Source organism: Vitis riparia, chromosome 17, assembly GCF_004353265.1.
Source record: "Vitis riparia cultivar Riparia Gloire de Montpellier isolate 1030 chromosome 17, EGFV_Vit.rip_1.0, whole genome shotgun sequence".
In the NCBI taxonomy this organism is placed as follows: Eukaryota; Viridiplantae; Streptophyta; class Magnoliopsida; order Vitales; family Vitaceae; genus Vitis; species Vitis riparia.
Window position 1 is genome coordinate 15143612 of NC_048447.1, and position 21491 is coordinate 15165102.

The 21491-nt window shown below is 36.1% G+C and overlaps 1 protein-coding gene across 1 annotated transcript; it reads right to left on the reverse strand.

The window, feature by feature from the left end:
• Positions 1-10740: 10740 nt before the first annotated feature.
• LOC117904480 (serine/threonine-protein kinase 16) lies at positions 10741-21011 on the reverse strand. Its single transcript, XM_034817097.1, has 6 exons — positions 20618-21011; positions 19882-20024; positions 17501-17644; positions 16830-17015; positions 12310-12434; positions 10741-11298 (listed from the first exon to the last, which is right to left on the reverse strand). Exons 1-6 carry the CDS (start codon positions 20817-20819, stop codon positions 11073-11075), a joined length of 1026 nt encoding a protein of 341 aa, XP_034672988.1. The 5' UTR covers positions 20820-21011; the 3' UTR covers positions 10741-11072.
• Between the last annotated feature and the right edge of the window lie 480 nt (positions 21012-21491).

Here is a 21491-nt window from a genome sequence, read left to right on the forward strand (position 1 = left end):
TAGGCCTCCGGCCCTAAGTAGCTCTCACAAACCAGGTCATACTTGTTCACTATGTAGGGTTGAAGGAACCGGTTTCGCAAGGAATGTAGGGTTGCTGTCTCCCGCCATGATCACAACGAACTTTGGCTCAACATCCTCCACAACGCCGTTGGTCTGTGCAGGCTTTTTCATGGCACCGCTTGAAGGCTCCAGTTGCACGCGGACGGAGCAAAAGAAGAGGATCAACAATGCGACGAACAAGAACCCGAAAAGTATAGCAAGGCCCCCGAGTATGTATGTGATGGGAGAGGTCCATCTCATGGCATGATTTGCAGAAAAGGGAGCTCTACTTGGAGGCTCCATATCCTAGACTGCTGGAGCTGCAAGTAGATATCTATGGTCGATGATTGACATTTGATCTTAATTTATAGAAGACTTTAAAACTTATTTTCGGTTGGTGGAATGAGGGTTTGGTTTGAATTGAGAAAGACTGAGAGCATCTTGGGGTTCAGTGGGGATTCCAAGTATTGTCCCTCGTGATCATTTGCCTGTATCAAGTCATAGGCTGCTGATGGGAAAACACGAAGAAAATGGCATCTCTTGGGGTTGTTGATTTGGTGTTGGAATGGTTTCTTTTATGCTGTGAATTGGCTGGGGATCCATGGAAGGGCTGCTGCATAGTTGCTGAAATTCTAAGCATATGGTTCTGGGGGCCAAAGCAAAGATCCTTCAGGTTCTGTTTCCACCAACAGCCACCCTTAAATATATTTTACCATACTAATATCTTTTCGAAAATGATGGGTATCAATTCGGTCGTTATTAAACTTCTAATCCCAACCGTTGAAAGTGTATAACGAAATCTAGATTAGTCGATAGTACAAACAGAAAAAAATGTACCAAAAAAAAATGAAACATAAATAAAGTACAAAAAAAATCTTAATTAAAAACACTGTTTATGAAAAACTTTTGAAGCTATCAGTATACGTGTTTGAGAGTAATTCTAGAAAATATTTTTAATATTTTTAACACTTGAATGATAAAATTTTTTAAGTATTATAAATATTAAAAACGTTTCCTAAAATTATTATCAAACAGACTCTTACACAATTTAAATTATTTAAGAATTTAAATATGAAAAATAATTTTTATGCCATAAAAATCTCATTTATTAACATAATCTTCTCATAATTTGATAACCATATGATGCGAAATTAAATGAAGACTAAAAATTATAATTTTCACATCAGTCTCACAATGATATAATGAAAACCCAAGAAGGTAAAAGGGGGAATAGCAATACGATGACGTGGCGATTTGGCATTGCTTACTGGAATCACTGCATAGGATCGACGGTAGACAAATCCATACACGGTAGGCACTTTCCAACGAATCAACAGAGACGCCTTTACCTTCATCAGAGGCCACCGGCGCTATGGAAATCGTCTGCGAAGACGACGCCAATGGTATAGACAAATTTGAAACGACGGCGTTTTAGGTTGATTTACTGCTTTTTCTCTTTACTTTTTCTGACTTCATATTTTGATCGTAAATTATGTCTGGTTTTTTACCGTTGCTAACAATCCGAATTTAGGTTTTTTTTTTTTTTTTTTTTTTTTTAATTTACGTTTATGTTTACTGATTCGTGAATTATTTACTATTTCTGTTTGGTTGCTGAGAAAAGGTAGGAAATTTAAGAGAATAAAGTTAAAATTTTCACTGTTGAGTTACTTGCGCTTTGGGAAAATAATAAATACGGCTATAAGGATCTGGTGGAGATGTGAGATCCAAAGCCATTTTTTCGTCTCTGTTTTCTCAGCTGACAAACAGAAGGGTTATTGAAAATCCTGATGCCAGTTGGTTGCATGTGGTTGCCAATAAGTTGAGGAAGCACTCGTGTAAAATTGGAGTTTATTGAAGAATAATTGAGTGTAGATGAAGGACATTTCTTGCTCATTTTTATCTGTGGATGTTGAAGTTTACTTTCGGGGCTGATTTGTTGGCATGTGAGTGAGAGAAAGAATGCCTGTTATGAGAGATAAATACGACCATGGATGTATTGGATCCTGATGTGGTTACCAGCAAGGAGTAAAATGTTGAATTCAGATTTCATATTGTGGTTCTGAAAGTATGGAGGTATTGATATAGATCTGAACAAAGTGGCAGAATTTAGTCATCAAACATGGAAGCTTTATATAAAAATGTGGAGCAATAAATTTTATGGACTCTTGTAGATACTGGAGATGGCTGAAATATTGAAAGGTACTTCAGACCATGGTTATGAGAAGTTCCATTAAGTTTGACTAGTTCCAAGGTAAGTGGTATGATTGTTCTTGAGAACAACATATTCCTGCATAAGATCTTTGATTTTTGTTCTAGTGATTTAGGGCTTCAGAATGTTGTTGGTGGGTGTCTGATTTGACTGGTGTATTTTTTGTATGTTGTCTGAACCATCGTTGAGTGCTTTCCTTGAGATTAGTCATTGTTTTTGTTGTGTTATTTTAGTCAGTTTGCATCATTCTATATGTTATCAGATCGTGTTCTTGAATATTTAAATGGATTTTATGGACTATGCAGCTATGGGTGCCTTATTTTGCAACTTGATTGCCTTTTTTACCTATAGCATGGAGACATGGCATGCCTATCATCAATTTGTCATTTGAATTATAGGCCGTGTTTCTGTTCTTTTAGATTAAAAAAAGAGGAAAAGAAAGAAAAAAAATGGAGATTTTTTTTTTTAATTCAGCTCTCTCTTCAATCTTTGTTGAAACATAGGAATCCAAATTGGTTCATCTAATCATGAAAATAAATGAGAATGGTCTCTTCTCTGTTTGACTGACTTGTTGATCACAAGCCCACATTCCTGTACCCCATCCAAAAATGAAAATTTAGAAACTTATATTTGTATTTAGTGAAAATTTTAATAGAGCCTCTTCAATTATTTTTCTTTATTTATATAAAGAACAAAATGTATTAAAATAAAAATAAAGGACAAACAAAGAAGGATGAGGAGTCCTTGCACAAGAATAGTAAAATATAAAGAGGGCCAAAAATCAAGCTCAAGAGGAGCTATCCTTAAATGGGCCTAATAATGTCTCAAATAAATACAATACTCAAATTTGTAGTAGAGCTTTGTTTCTCCTCAAAGATCTTAGCCTTCCTTTATAACCTCATCACCCAAAGAGTGGCTTGCAGAGAAAAACATCCTAGAACCTTACTTCTAGTTACTTTCCAAAACCCTGAAAAAAGAATAAAAAACTGTGACCAACATATTTGGGATCTCTTTTGGAGCTGCCTAATGCTTAACAAAGAGGGGGTGGTTTTTGAAGGTTGGTTTGGATCACTGTGTTAGCTTGGCTAGTGAAAAATAGGCTGGTCCTATCCTTCTTAAACATAAAAAGGATTTTGAAGCAACAGATTCCCATCTAGGGACAAAGGAATAACTACGTTTTTATGGAGAAGAGCACTGCCAAATCTGTACTCTTCTGTTTGTTAATATTTGTGTGAGAACCAAGGTGCCAAGATAGAAAGTTATAGGACAAAGTTTTTAAAGCGAAAGTTTAAGGCAAGGCGTTTTTATTCCTGTGAGACGAAGCGTAAGCTTTGAAGTGTTAAGGCGTTAGCCTTTTGAGATCCTAATTTTTATAATTACTAAATATGTAAAAATATAATATTGAATAAATTACATAAAGGATTTTAAATAAATTACATAATTCTTTTAGAACATAAAATAACAAAATTTTAATAATAAAGTTTTTAAAATTAAATATTATCATATCTAATCCTTAAGATAAATATAAAAACCTAATTATTTATATAAATTTCCAATTTTCCCTTTAAAAAAAAAAAAAAAAAGAGAGAGGTGAGAAAGTGGAAATTGGATGAACATGCTTGTAAGGGAAGGTAAGTGGTCCTAGTGGTCAAACTAAAAACAATAAAACAAGATGTAAAAATGTGGTTGTGGTGATGTAAAAAGTAAAAACAAGAAAACAATTATCTTGGTATTGCCCAAGAAAAAAAAAAAAAAAGATTAAAAAAACAAAAAACTAGTTGTGGTGGAGAAGGCGCGGACAGAGAAGAAAGTAGAAAGGATGAAGGAGAAAGGGAAGAGACAAGACGGAGAAGGCGCCGACTATTGAGACAAAGCAAATAGGGTGTTGTTGGAGTGAGAGGGTGTCTTCGAAATGAGAAGCCACGATTGTGAGGTAAGCATTTTTACAGATCTAGGGTTAGGATTTTTCTTTCATTTTCCTCTTTATTCTCAATTCTCACTCACTCTCTATGGGATTTTCGGGTTAAAATGTTGATATCTTCTTCAATTTTTGTTTTTTTTTCTAACATGGCCGCTTGAGACACAAAGACCCATAGAGGTGTATGCCTCAATCCCCGGTGCGTAAAAGGTGCATCCAATGCGTGCCATAGCCACACCTCACTGTGAAAGGCATATGCCTTTCTAGAGTTTGGCTTTTTCTTCAACACCTCAAAGTGTTGTTTTTTGCCACACCATGTCCTGAGGTGTGCCCGACAAGCACCTTTGAAAGTCTTGATAGGACTACAACAATGAGGCTAGGGAGCTAACTCTTTCTTGAGGTAGTGTGAAGATGAGGGGAAGGTTCACAAAAGAGAAGATTCCCTGCCAAGGGTCTTCCCAAAAACTGATGTTAGATCCATTGCTATAACAAATCTAATATAAGGAAGGAAGGCTTGAAAACCCAGGCGATAGTTTTCCATGGGCTTTGATTAGAAATCCTGATATTAGAGTTGGCATCCCATCCATTGGATTACCATACTTATTCTTGATAATAGTGTGCCAAAGAGAAGTTGTTCCTTGAGGAATCCCCACAAACACTTGCTTACAAAGTCTCCATTGTAAGCTAAACTCCCATCCCTAACTTTAAGTCTCCTCAATCTTAACCCCATTCAATGTTGTCACAGTTCCTTTCTTAAATTCCCTTGTTTCTAACTGCATATCTAAAGTAGAATAATTTTATATTTTGATATATCTCCTCATTTTATTTAAAAGTTCTGGAAAATTATTTATTTATTTATTGATAAGAAGGAGAGAAGTATTGTAACATAGGTAAAAACAGTGTCTCTTGCTTTTGCTAGACTTGACCAAATAAAGTGCTTTTGATTGTAAGAATTTGGATCACTGTGTAAAGAGCAAAATGGCGCCTTGTGCCTTCTATTTGATTGAGAAATTTGCATTAGATTACACATTTGTTTTTTGTTGGGAATTTCAAACTTGGATCAATATTGAGCAGGTTTAGAGTTTTGACTTTCAAATCCTATTTGCCTCATACAAGATGAGGTTTGGATAACCATAATTGCTTTTAGTTGGGTATGGGGTTGGCTTTTTTCTTTTTGTCAGTTTGATGTTATTTACTATTTTATCTTTTCAATATACGTGTCCATCTTTAAAGAAAAAAGAATGTTTTGAGCCGGCTATAGGACTAGCTATATGAAATGCTTGATGGCTTAGAATCATGTTCAGGAAGTGTATGTAATAGAAGTGAAGAGATTGAGGTGTATGAAATATGAATAACAACACAAGAAAACTAGAAGAAAAAATGAATGCATTCTATGGAGTAAGTTTCAGAGATGATTCAACCACTTGTGATGCACCTTGTTACTGACTTGATTCACATTTAGGGTTGTAAAACGACAAGAAAAAGGCCCAAAAAAGAGAACATTGCATTCATCTCTTCTGAAGTTTAGTGATTTATCAAAAAAAAAAAAATCTCTTCTGAAGTTTAGTGAAAAACCTCCCATCATCTTTGAAAAGAGACATAAGCTCCCTTTATGTTTAATGTCATTGAAAGAGAGCTTCCAGTCGTTAACTGTGCAATTGAATGCAAAGCATGATTTTACATTTTACCCTGTTCTTCAAAAAACAGATTTGGGGATTTCAATTTGGGGCCCAAGCTGATTTGGTTATCAAGTAAATTCTTTCCTATTACCACCTATCTTTGTAACAACCACCACTTCTTTTGTAATGACTACCGCTGCTGTCACTGATGCCATTCAATAGTATAAATATTAGGCTTTATGCTGTTGTTACTATACCAAGTGATTGTGTTATTGACACTGGACTTAAGTTGAAATAATATTCTATTTTTGTATTTTTCTTTATTTGTTCCATGTGATATTATTTTCTATAGTATAGGTTAAATAGGTACTTCTGACAAATTTTTGGGATGATGTAGCAAATTCATTAGTCGACCTGATGGTTGACTAATGGTGGCAAACTTTTGTCAATAAAACATGTCTGAAAGAAGGTGCATGTCTTTTTCTAAGGACGAGGGAATGCCACTGTAATCCCACCAAACCTCAGGGACGATTGTGTTCCCAACCCCCACCCACCCCAAAAAAAGGGTTTAGAGTTGACCAAAGTGATACCAAAGATTCATAAAACTGAATTGTGAAGTAGGATTCTCACTCGATCCTGAGCAGGTGGATTAATGGCTTGAACCGCATGGTGGAGAATAATAGAACCAATGCAAGGTTCTTAGTTGCTAAATTACTGAGATTTTTCAGAAGTTCTGACTTTTTTATCTTTTGACTTATTATTTTTATAAAACCTAAAAAGCGAATATTTGGAACAATTCTAAAATGCAAATTTGTTGTTTTTATTTTTTTCCAAAAAATAATTCTTTTTATATCTAGCTATGGTTATGAACTAACAGATAATGAAGAAGCAAAACATCAAAGTTTGATGCTTTTGCAGCAAACAGACGGCAAAAGAACAGTTACACCAGTTTGGAATGACAATCATGAAAAAGTTTCCATATTTGAGTTCAATCAATTGAATTTGAACTCTTTCACATGTAAACATATATCCCTGCACCAAAGAAGAATGCATGCCTTCATGTTCACAAGATTCAGGATGCTAGTTGCTGGCTGAGATGAAATTTCAGCTGGTTGACAAGTCGGTGATGCAGGCAGGCCTTGAAGTTCTGAAAAGGCATTATGATATGGGCATGTTGCCGCAACGGGTGCATGTAGCTGTACATCAGTTGGTTGTTTGGTGAATGGAAATGGAGACTCATATTGCCTGTGAGACTGGAGAATTCAGATGTTGGATGGTTGGCTTTGAGATGTTGCAGTGGGTTGATGAGGAGGATTGAGTGATTCCTGAAATGCATCTTTCTTCTTTATCAGTCAGAGATCTACTGATTGGGCTGTGAGCCATTGGACTTTCTGTGAGATTAGGAGATGCTGGCACATGAATATCAAAATAAGATGGTGATGAAGGCTCACAAACACAGCTCAATGCTTCTTTTAGTGCTTGAAGATCTTCTTGACTCACTGGGTTGCTATCTGTGAAGTTCATTGCAATATCAAGAGATTCAAGTGCTGGTTGGGTGTATGATTCATCATGTTGATGAGTTGGTGATGCAGACTGGTTTTGACATTCTGGAACAGCGCTATGATATGGGCCTATTGCTCCACTGATTGTATGTACTTGCACATCATTCTGCTCAGTTACTGCAAATGGAGCCATGGGATTGGAAAATTCAGATGCATTTGTTTCAAATTGAGAGGTTGCAATTGGCTGATGAGGAACGCAACTTGCTTCCTCAGTTGCATCTGGCTCTGCATGAGTCAGTGCCTCATTATTAGGGTGGTCCGCCAATGAACTTTCTGGGAGATCATGAAATTCAGAGGCCGGGTGACTGGTTTCAGAATCTGGCATTACAGTAGGCTCCAAAAGATAGTCCTGTGCTGCATGAAATTCATCCAGATCTTCCAGAGTCACTGGATAATTATCCACCAAGAATGCTGAAACATCATGTGATTGTGCTGGCTCAGCTGAACATTCACCTAGTTGATGAGTTGGAAATGCAGGCAGGCTCTGACATACAGGAACAGCAATCTGATTTGGGTCTGCTTCTGCCAAGGCCTGTAGTTCTGCACCAGCTGTATGGTTCATGTCAAATTCAAATACCGCAGAGGACTCACAAGGAACAATTGATCCCTCCTGAGGTGGTACCCTTTTAGTAGTGATCATGATGCTGTCTGTCACAGCGGTAAGTTCAATTGGTTGGGTTGGTGGCTCTTCGGTTCTAGCTTGATCTACTGTCATGAGTTGATAATGTACAAACTCTAATGCGCTTTCAAGATCAGGGAATGCTCCGGGCATTTCAGTTGGGTGAGTTCTTCTTGGCTGTACAACCTCGGTCATGATCCTTTTCATTTCTTCTTCACTGTCAGGTGTCTTTGTAAGAGCTGTAATCTCATCATCTGATGACATCTAGGTTTTTTATGATACTACTATTCAGAAAGAAGACGTGAAAAGAAAAGAAAAGAAAATGTCGATATATAAAACCCTAGATTTGGATACTTAGACTTGTGCTTACTTGCATTTAACTTGTACATATACATTTACCAATGGATAGAAAATAAAACTTTCAATCGGTTAAAGTACTTACCTTGATCTTGGTTGGTTTACATCTCGTTGTGATCTTGACTGGAATTTCAGATTTCTTTCTTGTATCAATCTGTAAAAAGTATTGTTAAGCAACAAAACCCTTAAACCCTAGGCAATACACCAAAGGGTTTTGGACAAACCTTGACCGTGATGGACTGAATCGTTTCTTTGTAACCAAATCTTAAACCCCAGATGTGAAGATCCATTAATCTTGTTATTTAGTTGGGATTTTTTTCTTTCTTTGAAATATAAAATGGCAGGATCTTCTGTTCACTTGTTTTGTACTTAACCGTAGAGTAACTGAAAGAGGTATGTTCCCGCCAGCAACCTCTTGACTAGACCATTGCTCTACGAGTCAGGTACTCAACCGAGTTAAGTTCTTTTCCTCCTGTTTTTTTGTCTCTTCTGTTGAGTCAGCTGAGTAACCGATGAACTCACTGAACCCTCCCTGAGATTTTACACACTTACTTGGAAAGGAAAAATGACTTGTTTTCGAAACGTTTCTCTGCCTTGTATTATAGTGACTCAAAAAATTTAACTAATTTCTAGCATTTACTTTCCATGGATTGGGTGCATTAGACAATCAGGATTTGTTTCTACCTTTAGTGATTCTTGAGGGTTTGCTTTTAATAATTTTAATTTCTTTTTATTAAAATCAATTAAATTTAAATTCCAAAAACAAAGAAGCATATTCTCTATTAAATCTGTGTATCATCCTGCAAGATTTCAATTATTATGCCACCATGAAAATGACAAAAAAATTTAGACAAAAAACTATATAAAATCCAGATTTGTAAACACGGGCTATGATTAGGCTATGATCGGGCCCCGGCTCAAGCCAAGATCAGATTATCATCTTAATCTTTATGTACTTGGAATTCAAAGTGTGTTTGATAATAATTTTAGAAAATGATTGTAGTATTTCTAACACTTAAATAATATAAATTTTAAAAGTGTTAAAAAGTTTTGAAAATACTTCCTAAAATTACTGTCAAATAGATTCTCAAAGTCAAAACATTCTTCTACTTTCAAAAATTGGAAAACAAAAACAACGCAAAAAATGTGCGTTTGGAAAGTACTCTAAAACCAAGAATTTTCAACCGAAATAATATTAAAATAAATGTGGGTCAATTTGGGTTGGGCGGCTCCCATCCGGCCTCATCTTGTTTATTTTTCTTTTTAAAAAAATTATTTTAATTTACATTAAAATAAATATATTTTATAAATAATAAAAATATTATAAATTTTTATAAATTAAAATTTTAAAAGTATTTATTATTTTTATTTTTATTTATTATAAAAAATATAAAATAAAAATTAAATTAATTTTACATATAATTGGAGTGAGGTAAAAGAGAACAAGGTGATATTTAAACCCGCTTTAAACTCGGCTCGAGTTTCTAAAAGAATCTTAAAGCCGTCAAAGAATTTCGAGTTTTTTAAAAAAAATTACAACACTATGGTGAGAAAACAATCTAAAATCATACTGCATGTTTAGAAAGCAATTAAAAATTGATAAATATGTGTCTACATGTCTAAAAATTGATAATTACGGTTACGCCTATTAGTATAGTGGGTGTTTTACATTTTTTTTCCTTTTCTTTTGTAGACTGTTCTTATTGGAATGGGTGATCGTATGGGAAGCTGGGAAGTAGAGGGTGTTGACTTTTACAAAAGGGTCCATTTTCTTGCTGAGAAATAGTAGGAAAAGGAAGGGAAGTTGGAAACATTTGTGGAAATGGGTGCTGTAGGATTTTCAGCAACTTTATAATTTATATTGAGGTTGGGGTTGTTGGTTTATAACTGTGGTACGGTCCAGGTGTTAAAGAAAGGAAAGGAAAGGAAAGCTAAAAACAGAGGATCCAGCTTCTAATAGTAATTTTGGCATTTTGCCTTCCTTTGCTTGGTTCTTTTTGGGCCCCAAGTGGAGGCTTTCTGAAACTTGAGTTGTAATCTGAATTCCTTGCATGCAGTTATATTCTGTAGCCATATGGGGAGTTTGGTTCTTAACTGGCAAGGAGAGCATGTGATTTTGATTTTTGTTGCATTTGAACACAATTTGGTTGTGGTTGTCTAGTGTAGATTCCTTTCACATTTTTGAACACAATTTATCTTACCCCTTAGAACCATGCACAATCAAGTCCATTTTCATGGAAAGCCTGAATGCCTATTAGTCTATTAGTCCATCTTACGATCAACCCACATGATTTGTAGTCCAGTGATTAATATACCAAATGCAGATGTTGTTGAAGAAAATGACAAAACCAATTTTTACATTTGAAAAATGGTCGATAAAATTGTATTGAACAGTGCAGAGTGTGTCTAAAACTAGGAAGCACAAAAAATATAACCTTAAAACAAGAAACTGGTAATTTGTTTATGTTGCCACATTTTCACACTGAACGCAGAAATTTAATAATTCAATTTGCTGAAATGAGCAAATACACCTGTGGTACAAATCCAATATAATGGCCAAAAATACTACCAGAAAGAACAAAAAAAAAAAAAAAGTGACTCCCTCTCTAACATTTAACATAAACTGCTATCACTTTTTCAAGATTCTCATTTAAGTCGATATCAAATATGTGGTAATAGACATTGATGGTGGAATCTGCAGGAATATGGATGGTACAACTGTGCATTCAAGTCCAACATTTTTTTCATCTTAATGCAAAAACTTGGCGATTAACTTGTCAACATGAATAATGATATCATCAATGCGAGGGCGGACAGTGGCCTGAGGCTGAAGCATCCATGTCACAAACTGGTGGAGAGCTTCTGGATATGGGGGCTTAGGACCAGCTGGCCACTTTATTTGTGCATTTACAATGGCCAACTGTAGACTTCCTCCAGATTCCCCAAGTGCATACTCAAATGGAGAAACTCCATACCTGTTAAAAAAAGGCAGCCATAAATGAAGCAATAAATAATGATAGAAAAGCAAATTTATAGGACACTCAATATGCTTAGCTTGTTCTCTATTCAATGAGTGACAAGGACTCCACATTCAAGGAAAAAATATGAATAATATGCATAACACCACACAAATAGCCAACTGAATGCAAAGAACTCATGCTCTAGAATGGGAAACAGGAGGGAAAGACAAGAGCGGACATGATAATTTTCAAGTTGAAACATTAATATGACTGGAAACTCCTAATACAATTCTACACACAGTAAGATAAACTTATTTCAAATCTTGTTTGAGACTAATAACCCACAGCGAAATAAACTTTATGTAAACATGAAAGACACTCCCCCAAATACAGACTATTGATTTTTGCATCCTGTAACAAGCAAATGGTGTCACAGCAATTCCCCAAAAATTAAATTACTTTCAGTGATTAGATTAGAGCTGCTTAATTCTAAAGGCTAATTTCACTCACCTCCCTTGAATTTTGGGTTAAATACACCTACCCAGCATTAGTTTGAAATTCCATCAAATACTCTCCTATCCTTCTTATTTGTTATTTTCATTCACCTCCCCTTTAATTTGAAATAAGGGAGGTATTTAATGAAATTTCAAACTCATGATAGCTAAGTGTGTTTAGCCCAAACCTCAGGGAAGGTGAATGAAATTTATCTTAATTTTAATGATTAGATTAGTGCTTTTAAGAGCATATCTTTGTCCAATGAAAGTGGGTATATTGCTAACCTAACTTCACCTGAGAATAATGTTGATAGAACCCAAACCACCCACTCGATCCTTAATCAAGCCAACAGTTAGCCAGCAGGTTTCATCCTGCGATAGGTCCCATCCATAGCTCTCCTAAGTCACTATTAAGTAGTTTTTCGTATATAACATAATTAGGAAATGTTGCTGCTATCAACAGAACAAAAATGCAATTTCTCAAGTAAAAGTAAAATCAATTATTTAACAAGAGAAGAAGGTCAGTTCTTACATTATTGCATACAGAGTGCACCCTAACGACCAAATATCAGTTCGTTCATCAATGTCTGCATGGCTTGGACAATCCCACAATTCAGGAGCTCGGAAAGGTGCTGAACAGTGCTCAGATGCCCACTCCTACACAAAAATCATTGGAAAAAATCAATCAGGAGCATGGTAAACAATGTCTATGAGGTGAAAATTGAACCCATTTATCGTAAGTCAAATTTTAAGAAAAACAGCAAACACCATGCAAAGAGAATTAGTGTGTAACAAGCTGCTTAAGTAGAGAAAAAAACCATTAGACCTTTCAAATCAATGATATGGAAAAACAAACTTCCATAACATTTGAAAATGTTAAAGTAATAAAAAGATCATTTAGTAAACAATGATGAGACTTTAATATCATTGAGCAGTTTTAACATGCAACAAACAAAGAATATTTGCCTCAATGTATAGCATTTTCCATTGAGCCATGACACGCAAAAATAACATATAATACCCCTACTGGTAATAGAGTGGCTACTTCTACTTCACAGCACATTAAATGGCTCAGAAATCAACACTACTATAAACTGGTTGTAACTGAAATGCATCTCTTACAGGTTACTCTCACCCTAATGCTTCTCTCTCATGGCAAATATAGTTTTCTAGAAAAACTCCAATGAAAGGGGCAAAACAAAAGAAAGGAAAATAATTATTAAGGGGACTTAACAGGGGGACCAAACACAAGGCCCCACTCAAAGAGATTAGAGGGGTCTCAAGCTCCTCCAAGATTGTGTCTTTCGCATGGAAAGCTGTATAGGGAAAGATCTTAACTTTAAATATTTTAATGAACAGGGGTTGGACTATGGTCAACAGAGACAGTCTTTGTAAAGACAACAAAGAATCAGACAATCATACCGTGATTCACTGTGAGAAGTCAAGGGTGCTTCTGGGTATTTCTCCTAGCAGTCTTTGCTCTAAATTGGGTGTTTCCAGCTTCACTGAGAAATCTCCTCATTGAGTGAAATTTAAGGGGTTGGATAAGAAATGAAGAATTGTTTGGCATTTGATCCCTCTGAGTTTGTTTTGGTGTATATAGTGTTTCCAGCTTCACTGAGAAATCTCCTCATTGAGTGAAATTTAAGGGATTGGATAAGAAATGAAGAATTGTTTGGCATTTGACCCCTTGAGTTTGTTTTGGTGTATATAGTCAAAGCATAGCTGAAGAATTTTCAATGAAGAAGAACTCTCATAGCAAAGGTTGAAGGAGGTCTACATTAAATCCCTTTTGGGGTGGTCCCTAGCTTCATTGCAAATGGAGAGCTTCTCTATGGTGGAGTTCTTAGATTCCTTGTCCTATGGTTACATTGGCTTGTTTGGTCTCTTGGTGTATTGGTTATGCACTTTTTCATAGGCTGCTTGTTGTATACAGTATATAGGTCCCCTCTCTTGGCACTTTTATATATGTACTTTTGTCTTTAAAAGAAAAAAAAAAGAACAAGCAACCCTCCTACAGGGAATTGCAAGACTGAAAAAACAAAGACTTAAGGCAAAGCTTTTTCAATCTTAAAACTAACAGCTTCATTCCTTCAAAATTTCTCTCAATTCATTCCCTCTGGATGCACCAAAACATGCACAAGGGCAAAATTTTCCCAAGCCTCTACCCAACAAAGCTACCTCCCAAAATCAGAGAATTCTTCACAAGAGGAGGCAACAAACAAGAGACAAAGAAGGTAAGGCCCACAAAGAACTTTTTTGATACGCAAGCAAAAAATATATATAACAGCACCTAACAAAAAGTGCAACTAAGTCTACAAGTTATATACGAAGGACACCAAGAAGCAAAATAAAGGGGCATAAAAAACAAAAGCCCCTTCACAAAGACCCTACCAATCTATAGAATATATCATGGTTAGGTAACATCCATCCATATACATTCTAAACCACAACAAAAGATTATGTGAAACATCGATTTAGCATTTGATTAGACATTTCTTGGTTATATGCTCTGCTTCTTGGTTCAAAATGCTCGCAACATAAATAATTTGACTGATCCAACCACCATTCTTTTGTGGACCTTTTTTCCCTCTTAGACACCTAGGAAAAGATAATAGCAAAATCACCCTCAACCCACAAATCTTAACCTTAAAAGGCTTTAGCCTGCAATAAAACCCTTTAATAGCCAGCCATGGACCGCTGGCTGCCTTTATATTAGCTAGTAGGCATCAGATCAAAGGGGAATCAAACAGAGTATCACTCTAATCGGGTGGATAGGTACAGATTAACAGCTAAGCTTGAATCTCTATCATAAACCCTTGAATCTCTGCCTCAATAGTTACTCTCTTGTCAGTTTGGAAAATGCTCTAAATACGATAACACAATGATCTCTAAACATCATTCCAATCTAAAGCTGTCTTGGGTTACCTAAGGAACAATCATGAAAATGAACTTTTATGGAGCCCACTGAAGGTGTAACTGCTTAGGTTGAGTCTCTACCATCAACTCCTTCGCATGTGCAATTCCAATCTAGCATTAACAACCTCAAAATGGTGCCATAATGCATTTATGGTGGGGGTCCATAAAGACAGAGAAATAAATCAAGTCCTAAAGAACCTCTATGCATCTCTGTCTCATAAAAAATCCTAGCATTCCTCTATTGCCAAATGGTCCAAATCACAGCGAGACTAATCATACACCAGAACCTAGTCTCACAAAGGACCCCCAAAGCCTCTTAAGGGAATAACCATCAACAAGGAGTCAATCCTAGAAAATATGAATAACTTATGCCAAAGTACTAAAGCTAGTGAGCAATGTAAAAAAAGATGGTCAAACCATTACGCCACAAGCTAAGCACATAACACAATGATTTGGACAAAGGACTTCGAAAGGCCTCTTCTAAAGCATGATATTGATATTAATTTTCTCATTGATCACAAGCCATGCAAAGACCTTTACCTTTGGAGGAGCTTTTAAATTCCAAATGGCATTGGATAGAAGGAAAGAGATCAAACAAAAGATACATACAAAACTCTGGAAAGGGAATTGACTAAGAAAATGCCTAGGGCGAAAAAACCAAAATGCTTGGAAAAGCAGGTGGAAAATACACATGGTAGTGAGGACATGAGACATACTAAACCCTCAAATTTCTGATCAAAAAGATTGCGAAAAAAAAAAGGGAAATTCCAAGAAGAGGAAGAGGAAAGGTCTCTCTAGTTCTCATAATCCTAAAGATATTTGGAAATTGATTTCTACAATACATCCTCTCTCCAAAAGTTCATAGAAAAGAGTTTCTAGACCTCAAATCTCTTATATTTTTAAAAAATAAAAATAAAAAACAAATATATTCTTGGCCTTTAATAGTAAATACAAAGGAGGATGAACAATCTTTCCAAGATGTACAATTATCAGAAAGAAGATATATATATATATATATATTACTCCACAAAAATTGAACATATTATAAACAGAAAAAGCAATGGACTCAAACTTCTACTACTTGGAAAGATATTTAGTTATTATCAAACACATTGTAAAGCTCTTTAACTGCCAAAAGAGCTTTTAGGCACAGGAAATGTTCACCAAATAGGGAATACCACCTCAATGTAATTCAGTTGGACAAAATCCATCAAGTAACTACTAGTTGCATTGTTCATGGCATTAAAAGCAATGAGATTTCATTGGACTGTGACACCCCATACCAATATAATCATCTTCCCTATTGAATTCTAAATCAACTTCTAAAGCTCTGTAATTAAAGCAAAGATAATTCTCACTGCAGTGAAAATACATACAGTCTACACCAACCTCCAAAACACAAAGAAGGATATATGAATAAAGAAAAAGGGCAATCAATCCTTGAAAGAGTTTTTCTGTTTTCTTCTTTTGTGGTCTAGGAAATTTTTGGGAGAATGTTTCTCTCTTTGTTTAACTTTATTGATTTATTGGGGCCTGGTCACTGCTATTCTTTTTGTAGGTAAAATGCTTTTTGGGTCCTTAATAGGATTTGAACCTGGAATCACGCACCTCCCTGTCCCAACCCCCTACCACTTGAGTCAAACTTCACAACCTGAGGCTTTGTACTATGTTGACTCTAGTTTTTTCATCCCATTCCATGCCCTCGGTAAATTCACTGTGCACTAGGCATACAGTCCACTGTTTTGTAATGCACTCAATAAAATTCGTATGCCTATCAAAGAAAAAACAAATGGCAGAACACTGTAACTGAATATTGACTGCCTATGAGCTGAGTCAAGCAGAGTATTTTTCAAAAACCAAACCTGAACATGGCTGGCTAAGCTTTGGTTGATTGAATCAATCACAAGTTCCCAGGTTCAAGAAAATCAAGTTCATACAGCCTAATGGCCATGCCTGCTAGGCTAAATTCAATCAAACATCCAACTCTGTCCAACAGGGAAGAGAAGCACTTTGAAACAGTTTTCAGTAACAATTGGCTAAATTACATACATAGAAGAATTGTTTATATAAAAAAGAAACAAAGGAATATGCAGGTATATAGAAAAGGCAAAAGTAGAAAGAAGTAGCAAGCACCTGCAACTGCAATGCTTCTGAACGAGAACGAATTTGCTTCCTTGCAGGACGAGCACTTCCAAAATCCATCAATACAGCAAGAGGTGGTTGTCCCTTTCTATGTGTTAAAAGTACATTACCAGGCTTGACATCGTTATGTGCATATGGAGGCTCAAGACTGTGCATATGCTTGAGCCCTGCACAAAGCTGCAGCACAGGTTCTCTTAGTTAAAATGCTTGTTGTGTGCAGTGAAAATGCCATAACTAATTTTTGTGATAGGAAAGTAACAATTTAATTAAAATAAAAAGCATTTAAATGCAAATACATCTAAAGCCAAAAAAGAACAACCAGAAAACTGCCCTTAGCTCAATTCTAAATCACATTTGGGGCAAGCTAAGTGGCATACCACCAAATGTTTTTTCTTAAAGAGGAAGTAACTGATTAGGTTCCAACCATTTTCACGTTAATGTTAAAAGCTGTGATATAAGATGGTGCACAAAAAAGAAATGAAAATACATACCCACTATAGGAAGAATGATGTTAATGTCATTGTCAAACATGCAACTTATCAAAAAAAAGTCATTGTCAAACATGCAGACATTCATGACAAGCAAATAATTGACATTATATGCTTGAGAATTTACATTGCCAGGAACATTGACATGTGAGGGTTATAATGATTCTTGCTCACCTGCCGGAATATTTGAAGAACATCCGAGGTCGAAAAGAATTCCTTTTTGGCTTTCATAACATTGGCATTGTCCAGTAATGTTCCATCCAAATGAACAGGAAATAACAAGTATGCTTCATGTTTCCAAGCACCTTCTTGTGGGGTCTGGCCAATGACATAAAACCTTTTTGATAAATAATAAATTGTAGGCAAAAGGAAAATGATAAACAAAAAGAAAAAAGGTCACCTTCATAAAACAGTATAAATACACAATATATCACTAAGGAGCAGACAAAAAAGCAGATAGCCATGACTAATTGGGTCTGGAAAACCTCCAGATTTCCAAGATGCCAGATTGTCCATAAAAGATGGTCCCTCGACCTTAGTTGATTTTGTTGGTTGGGTGGGAACCTGTTAAGGGTGTGTGTTGGGCTGCTCCTCTGACCTTGGCTTTCAGCTAGGGAGTGGGGGGTGTGTTCTTCCTTGTAATTCTTTTTCCACTGCTTTGGTGGTTTTTATACAATACTTTTACTTATCAAAAAAAATAAATAAGAATAGAGCAAAATTTGGAGCGATATTCTAAATGTTCCATTGGCAATAATAGCCCATGATAAATGAAGGTACGGTATCTGAGTGTCTGCGCATTTAGATAACCCCCTGCCTTAATCAAGGCAAGGCCACCTGCCATAGACTTGTTGGGACAAGTAAGCAGCCCTTAGGGGTGACAGCTGTCACAACCTCACCAGCTCAGACCCTATCAACAAGGACTAAAATTTTAGCCCAGGACTAAGCTCAAGGCCTCACCTGGGTTGATGATTTTCCTACTGACATTGGTTCTGCCTAAACACCTGGCAGAAGTAAAAAGCACATGTCATAGACCTCTATGACTATGATAGGCTTTATTGATTGGTTGAGCTTGAAGTAGGTGAAGGAAGGTTGTTTTTTGTTTCCTCTCCTTTTACTTGTTTAATGGCACTATTTGTATTTCTTTTTTTTCTTTTTCTTTTTTGATAAATAAGCACGGATTGTATAACAAAAGGCAAAAAAGCCACAAACTCACCAGGGGGTATTTCTTTCTTCTTCTTTTTTTTGATAGGTATCTAATGGCACTATTTGTATATAACATGTATACTTTGTTGTACCCGCCCTTGAGGCTTGGTTCAAGTGGTAAAGGGATGGAGAGGATTTGTGGGAGATTGCAAGTTTAAGTCCCAATGGAGGCAAAAATTTACCTATATAAAAAAAAATGTATATGTTGTTGTGCCCTCATTTGAAGATGGTTAATATATTCTCTCTTTTGCCTCAAAAAATAAGGGTTGTGTTTGTGTTAGACACTATGTCAAACCATAAACTCCACCAGAATGCCTAGATTTTGACATCAGATGTATGGTTGATACCCACACCACATATCAACACACAACTATTATGATTTAATATCTATATTAGAATAAATAAATAACAATTGCAAATAATTATTTATTTTATATATAAAATAGGGATTTATAAATATAAGGATTATTTATTAATCTTTCCTCCCCATGACCTTATCCAGTTTTTATTTTGAATTATTATGTCAGCATGTCTTTATTGTGTTCAAATCACACCCGATGCCCATGCTAACAGCAACATAAATCCACTGTGACTACAATTGTTCAAGCGGAAAAGGGAGGAGAGCGTGTGTGGGATTTGGTTTCTGAGTACCCAGGCTAGTGATAAGATGAGGGGATGGAAGGTAGGAGGAGGATGTTTACAATTTCTTCATTTCTTGACAGGGATTCACAGTAGTTGGTATGCTTGTTTTTTCTAGGGGATAATGGGTAAAACTGCATCAGGTAGTAACTTGGGGGAGGTATTTGTTGAAGCAGGTAGTTGTTGCTCATTTTTTGGGCGGCTTGTTGGCCCTGGTCTCAGATGCAGAACATGGACTAGGTTAAGTCGTTTGGGAGCCCTTTGATTCTATGATCCATAAGAGTGTTTGTTGTTTTGAGCTGTGGTTTGTTGTTTTTTAACTTTTGCCTGTTGTATACTTCGTGTGTGTACATGGTGCACTTTTTCCATGCGCTTTTAACATATTTTCTTATTTACCAACAAAAAAAACACATAAATCCACCATGACACCATGTAATTTTGAACTTAACTTCTTGAATCCTCTTTTTCAGTAGCATTTTTAGCCACACGATAGTGACCCATGAGCATAACATGCATCATACCCCTGCTGGGGATTATGCTCAGCTTCAAGAACCTTTAATCTCCCGAGACATAGTGGTAATGTAATATCAAGCAGATTTACTAGCATCTTAGACATATAGACAAAATGGCAATAATATATTTTTTTTTTTGAAAAGTAAACAAAATGGCAATAATATATCAACTAGACATGATGAACAATCCATAGTGGTCACCTTAACTGCAATGATCGCATGATCAAGAAGTGGAAGAAGATTGGGATGACTGAACAATGAGGAAACACGGATCTCTTCCCTCACCAATTCCAACTGCTCGCTATTTTGAATTAGAACTTTCTTCATTGCATAAGTGCCATCATCTGTATAGAAAATCAAGTTAAAACTCATATTAGAATCCCACTCCAGCTAATCAAATGGACGAGAATAAAATCTAAACATCCAAATACTGTGATAAAAGCCATACTCATATAGTCATGCATCACCAAAGGAGTAAAGCTACATTTCCTTTGTAGAGAATTGTTCCTAGGAAAATATTCCAGAAAAAAAAAAAAAAAGGACCAAAATATATGAGGCTTCATTTATACAGGATATTTTCCCGTGAAACAAAGCCTAAGAGAAAATTGTTGCAATTTCATTTTGTATAGGACAACGAATCTATAATCGACACACTTCTCAAAAGCGATGCAGCTTACCACTCGCAGTTAATGTACAACAAACCCACAAATCCTATAAGGAAATGAATTTTAGATCAAGAAATTCAAATCACCCAAAAGTAAATACATGAAACCACCCTTTAGATCGAAATTCGAAGCAAATGCCATATCCCACGTCCAAATCATTCGATTTTATAGTAACTAATCATTCTTAAGCTCTGAAAACAAGACCCACTATTCAGATTCACAAATAAATTGAGGAAACAAATTAGAGAACACAGGAATGCGAGAAATCGAACCTGAGACGTGAGAAGGGTCTTTGAATTTTTTGGAAGCTGAAGAGGATGAGTCAGTTACCACCTCTTTGACCAGAAAAACATAAGCGAAGCCACCTTCGCCGAGAGGCCTCACGATCCTGAAACGGTTCTCATTGATCCAGACATCTCCGCCCCCATTTACAGCATCGTATAGTGCATTCAGTCCTGAGAATGAGCATCCCATCTTCTCCTTCTCTCTCAACAACTCTCTGTTTCCCTTCTCTGGATCTTTAATTTACCATATTAATGATCCCCCTCTCTCTCTATAATGGAAATTTCTCACGTCAATGGGACTCTGATTTTCCTTTATTTTCTATTCACTTTCTTCTAAAGCTGCGCCTCAGGAATCAGATCTCCCTCAAACCAAGCACACGTTTTGTTATTGCCACTCCCGTTTTTAAAGATCCCACCACGTGTGAGATTTTAATTCGCTAATGAGAAAGTCTTGAGTGTGATCACTCAGACCTTTGTTGCTACCTGGGGTCCTCCAATACTGAATAATTAATTAATTATAAATGCAAGTAAATGCACCAAATCAATGGCCCACAATCATAGTGTGATGAGACAGTTTGAAATATCTATAAATTGTGGCCAGGCAGATGAATCTAAAGGCTCTGATTCGAGAGGCTCTGATAAAGTGGGAAAGTGCTCATCCGTACGCATTGGGGGAGTCGGTGCTTTAATCCTGACCGTCCATTTATTAGACTTGGTGGACAGTGTCATTAGTGCAGTTTTAACTGCTTGAGTCAATACTTTAGTGGAGCAGGGAGAAAACCGAAAAGGAAATGTTGACTCAGATTGCAGAAGCTTCCTGATGGGCAAAGTCCAACACTTGATTTGGAGACATATAATTTCT